Source organism: Fukomys damarensis, unplaced genomic scaffold (genome assembly GCF_012274545.1).
Source record: "Fukomys damarensis isolate Sample0158 unplaced genomic scaffold, DMR_v1.0_HiC HiC_scaffold_35, whole genome shotgun sequence".
Lineage (NCBI taxonomy): Eukaryota > Metazoa > Chordata > Mammalia > Rodentia > Bathyergidae > Fukomys > Fukomys damarensis.
The window spans coordinates 4,483,346-4,488,195 of NW_022900947.1; the positions used below are offsets into that span (position 1 = coordinate 4,483,346).

General features: G+C 53.4%; 1 protein-coding gene across 1 annotated transcript; it reads left to right on the forward strand.

Moving 5' to 3' along the window:
• The first annotated feature begins 677 nt into the window (after positions 1–677).
• Positions 678–4,621, forward strand: Cytl1 (cytokine like 1). Its single transcript, XM_010641926.2, has 4 exons — positions 678–830; positions 2,655–2,699; positions 2,836–2,964; positions 4,289–4,621. Exons 1-4 carry the CDS (start codon positions 678–680, stop codon positions 4,370–4,372), a joined length of 411 nt encoding a protein of 136 aa, XP_010640228.1. The 3' UTR covers positions 4,373–4,621.
• Positions 4,622–4,850: the final 229 nt, after the last annotated feature.

Below are 4,850 nucleotides of genomic sequence, written 5' to 3' on the forward strand. Positions count from 1 at the left end.
AGGCCACATGGCCAGAAGAGGGCTGGCCAGGCTCTACACCCTGGCATTCAAGCGTCTAAGTGCGGTTCCCTCCCTTAGCTGGTGCTGCCCCTGCACTGTCCCCGCCCTTCCTGTGCTGGCTTCTGAATCTGTGCGGGGCCTCAGAGAGGCTCTGTCACCTGGAGCCAGGGCAGCCTCAGACAAAAAGGCCCCTGTGAGTGGCGGGAGGTCCGGACCCCACCCTAGGCCATCTGCCTGGTCCAGGGTTGGACCTGGTGCTGACACTCGGTCCGCCTGTAGGAAGGAGCTCGGTGGGTCACGTCTTGGTTCCCCAAGTGCCGGTTCTGCTCCATTAGATCAGCTGGCTTTAAAATGAGGCCCGTCTGTATGGGCAGAGAGCCCGTCCTGGCCTCTGACCCAGGTTGCAGTCTCGTCTCCCTCTCACCCAGCCCTCTCAGAAGGGGGTCCTGCCAGCTCCTGAGAAGTGAGGCTGCGTCCCTTCCGCCCAGGTGCTCGCCCTGGGCGCCTGTCTTCTAAGATCCGTCTCAGGGATGGGGACCGCCAATGGGCGTGGCGACCTCCCTCCGCCCGCCGGACCCCTTGTCTGGGCCCCTCAGGAAGCAGAGGCGGAGCTGGCCCCGGACCGCCCCCAGCCCAGGGTTTTATAAAGGGGGTGCAGTGCCGTGGGAGCCCGCACCATGGAGCACCGCATCCCGGCTCTTTTCCTCCTGCTGCTCCTTGCCGGGCCCCCAGCAGCAAGGCCCGCACCCCCGACCTGCTACTCCCGGATGCTGGGCCTCAGCCGAGAGATCACCGGGGACTTCCAGCTCCTGCAGGCTGCGGAGCCCGCGGTGAGTCTCAGCACAAGGACCAGCTCTCTGAAGCTTGGCTTCAGCCGGGCTGGTGGTCTGGCCAGTGAATACCGCTGCTCTCAGGAGAGACTGAGCAGCAGGCTGGTTGCCTGTTCGAATCCAGCTTGGGCAGTGTAGGGAGGCCCCGTCTCCAAACATTATTAAAAGGTGGGAGGGGAATGGGGATGTAGCTCTGGGGTAGAGAATAGAGCAGCCCTGGGTTCCATTCCTAGTACAAAGAAGGGAGGGAGAGAGGCAGGGAGAGAGGCAGGGAGGGAGGGAAAATTTTAAAAAGAGGAAAATGAATCCAAGATACAAATTTTGATTGAACATGCTAGCAAATATCAGAGAAGCCTTTGTAAAATGTAAAAAATTGGAAAGAAAATAAAAGATCAACCAGCTCCCACTGATTCCACACCTGAGGATCAGGAGTTAAAGAGGTAAGCTTTATGTCGTCCCCTTTTCAGCGAGTGAACTGTGGATGTCAAAGGGGGCTACAGAGCGGGCCTGCGCCCTGACCTGCTGAGGCGCTGCGGCAGATCTCTAGCCCGCATCTCAGTTTCCCTCTCTGTAAAATGGGTGACAAGAGCACCCCACGCCTGCCCAGCTCCAGAGAGGCTAAAAGGAGCCTTGGGGACAGAGGCTAGCAGAGAGCAAAACCCAGGCTCTGGAGGGGAGCAGGCCTCTCACGTTACACAGCACAGACACCAAAGCCATTAAACTTCATTAAGAGCTTGGGTAAAATTTAGGTGTCTCTCATCTGTTTGTAAAGGCTTCACACAGAACCTCGTGCCTCTCAGGTGTTGGGATTTACAGTAGCTTAACACCCTCTTTGTGTATTCTTTTTAAAAGAGCATGCATTTATGTCTGATAAAAGTAACAGACGTTGTAGAACTGCTGAAAATGCACAAAGGACAAAGAAGAAAATAAAAATCATTTGTAATTCTACCACTCGAGGTGACTGCTGCTCTGAGAATCCAGAGGGTGGTACTTCCGTTTCCGGTCCAAGCAGATGAGGTCAAATGTACGCACTATAGGTATGGGGTGCCGCAAAATTTAGATTCAAAGGAACACACAAGTTTACGCTTACTTGTAACACTATAAATCCGTTCGTTGTTTTGTGCCTTTGGTTGGATAATTGCACAATTCCTTGCTGCCCAACACATAGATTACTCCTCTTTTAAAGGAATCTGATTACAGAAGGCAAACAAAACAATGCCAACCCCCCATATACGCCTCTTTGATTTCATAACTGAGAAACTGAGTCACGGAAAAGGACTTTTTTTGCCTGAAATCACATGGAATTACTGCAGGACAGATACAGTGTCTCCTGGCCTTGCTGCCTGCAAGACACATACTTAGAATACAGCACCGTAGAAGCACACAGATAGCTATACCTGCTGACTGCTATATTATGTACTTTAGCAAATCTGGGTTACAGTTAAGAACTTAAATTTTATAAATACTATAAATCATATATACTTGTTACTATATATTATTTATATATAAATATATCTAACTACCTAAATATATCTGGCGACTGCCATATAATAAACGACTCTAAAATTCTTATATATGTATAAAACAGGCGGGAGAGTGAGACACGGTGCCCTAATGCATGGCGAATGTTATGGGAGCTGCGCTCTAGAGGTCAATTTCTTGAGAGCAGATCCCCATTTGGGCCACACGTGACACTGTGCGTGTCGTTGCATCAGGAAGGGTGGGGGCCCGAGCTGGACTGGCTGTTGGCCGGGCTCCAGGGCCCCCTAGGGACAGGCCCAGCGAGTGTCACTGTGAGCGCCCAGTGATGCGTCTCTTCTGCAGAAGGCCTGTGTGCGGTACCTGCCCCGCCTGTACCTGGACATCCACGTAAGTCTGGCTGCAGGGATGGAGCGGGTGGGCCTCAGCCTGTGCTGCGAGGCAGAGCTCGGTGTGGGGAGTCGGTGGGGTCTGCGCCAGAGGAGAGGAGCTTAACGCTGCCCCTTGCCTGCTGATTTCCCCCCAGAATCACTGTGTGCTGGCCCAGCTGCGCGACTTCGTGGCCTCACCTCAATGCTGGAAAGTGGCCCAGGTGGACTCCCTGAAGGACAAAGTGAGGAAGCTCTACACCATCATGAACTCCTTCTGCAGGCGGGTACGTGTGCCCCTGGGGGTCCTCTCTGTTCCGCCAGGCAGGATACAGGGTCTGGCAGGGTGGGGTGGTGGCTCAGAAGGCTCCTGCCCTTCAGAAAGCCTTTGGGCTACCCTGGCCCTAGCTGAGTGATGCCTTCAGGGCGCGGCTCCTCAACCCTGGCCACACTCGGGGCAGGCCAGGGTGCTCTGTGGTTCTGGTGGGAGAGGGGAAGGGGACAGAAAGCCCTGTGACCTCGGGGCTTAGACCCCAGCCCCAGGTGTGCCTCCCCTTCATGCTGAGGGGAGATCTCCTTACACAAGGACTGGGAACAGAACAGAGTCCCCCTGACACTGTTGGAAGGGTGATACTCATTACACCCTTGCCAAGTACCACCGCTGTCACACACACCTCCATCCTAGGGTGCCCAGCAGGGTCACCTGGTGTAGACTTTCTAGCTCCTGCTGGCCACAGCAAGCCCTTCCCAAACTTTTAATGGTGAGCCATTAATTTTCATTTCTTTGTCCTTATAGCAAAGATTGGTTCTCTATTTCCTCCCAAGCCCTGATCCTCCTCTTACCCTTCTCTCCTCGGTCTGTGGGTATATGTCAGCCTGCCTATCACTGTGACCCAATTCCTCACACCCACGAATTAAAGGACGCAAGGTATATGGGCTCATGGTTTCAGAGGGTTCACTCCATGGTCAGCTGGCCCCGAGGCAGGAACATCGTGGTGGAAAGGTGTGGTGAGAAGAGCTACTCCTGGAGGCCCAGGAGCAGAGCGGGAGAACAGAGCCAGAAAAGGGTGAGGGAGCACACAGAGACCCCTAGGTCACCCGCATTCACCCAGAAATGAGCTCCACCAATACCCTGGATGGATCCCCAAACCATTCAAGTTGACACCCAGCCCTAACCACCACAGTGGGGGAAGACAGGAAGATAATATAAGCATGGTAGAGTCTGGCAAGTGATGTGCACTCATTGTGAGGGACCAAAGGCAAGAACTGGTGCTGCTCTGCACAGTGTTCACAGCGCCTGGTCCTGGGTTGTCACTCAGTAACCCAAGTGCATTCATTCATCCATTCATCCATTGGCTCTCCTGCCCATTTGGCCACCCATCCGTGTGGTCCACCAATGCATGAGTGCATCCCATGTGTAAGAATGTCAAGAACATATTAGATCCTATGGCAATGTGAAGAAAGAAGGGACCAGCTCTCCTTGGAGAGTCAGGGCTGGGGAGTTTTCACACAGTGGGGAACATCTGAACGGTCTAAGGAGGCCAAGGCCTGATTTACATGGAGCTCCAGGCCACCTGCAGGACCACCCTGCTCACCGTGCATCTTTTGTAGGACCTGGTCTTCCTGTCGGATGACTGCAGTGCCTTGGAATACCCAACCCCCGTGACCACCAGCCCTCCGGATCGTCAGAGCTAAGGATGCCAGGCCAGAGAACAACCCGGGAGGATGGGGCTGTGCCGGCTGTGCCACCGCCCCACAGACCTCTCCCCCTGTTCCTGTAGTGTCCGAACCCATCACATGTCTCCCCCTTCTGGAAAGCAGGTTGGGGCTCCTACCCAGGAGCCGCGGCAGAGCACAGAGTTAGAAGCCAGCTTCGTTCTGTTGTGCCAGAGAAAAAGGCTCAGCAGCTTCTCTTTTGTGTACAAATAACAACAAGTGAATTAGTGCGTCCTTATTCCAGCTTTGATGGAAGAACAGCACTGTTTTTCTTTCTTGATAGAAGCCTGCTTACATTCAACTAAGCCTCTATTTTATACCTTCCCCCACCACTTCCTTCCTTTTACATTTTTAAGAAATCTTACTACTGCTTTTGAGATGCATTTATAGTGCTGACGAAAACCACTCTTTCATAGCAAGGTGGTGAAAATCAAATAAAGACAGCGAGAAGCACGTG

Coding starts and splice junctions, on each gene's coding strand:
- Cytl1 (XM_010641926.2), top strand. CDS start 678: ATGGAGCACCGCATCCCGGCTCTTTTCCTCCTGCTGCTCCTTGCCGGG. Junction 831..2,654: donor TGCAGGCTGCGGAGCCCGCG/GTGAGTCTCAGC, acceptor TCTCTTCTGCAG/AAGGCCTGTGTGCGGTACCT. Junction 2,965..4,288: donor TGAACTCCTTCTGCAGGCGG/GTACGTGTGCCC, acceptor CATCTTTTGTAG/GACCTGGTCTTCCTGTCGGA.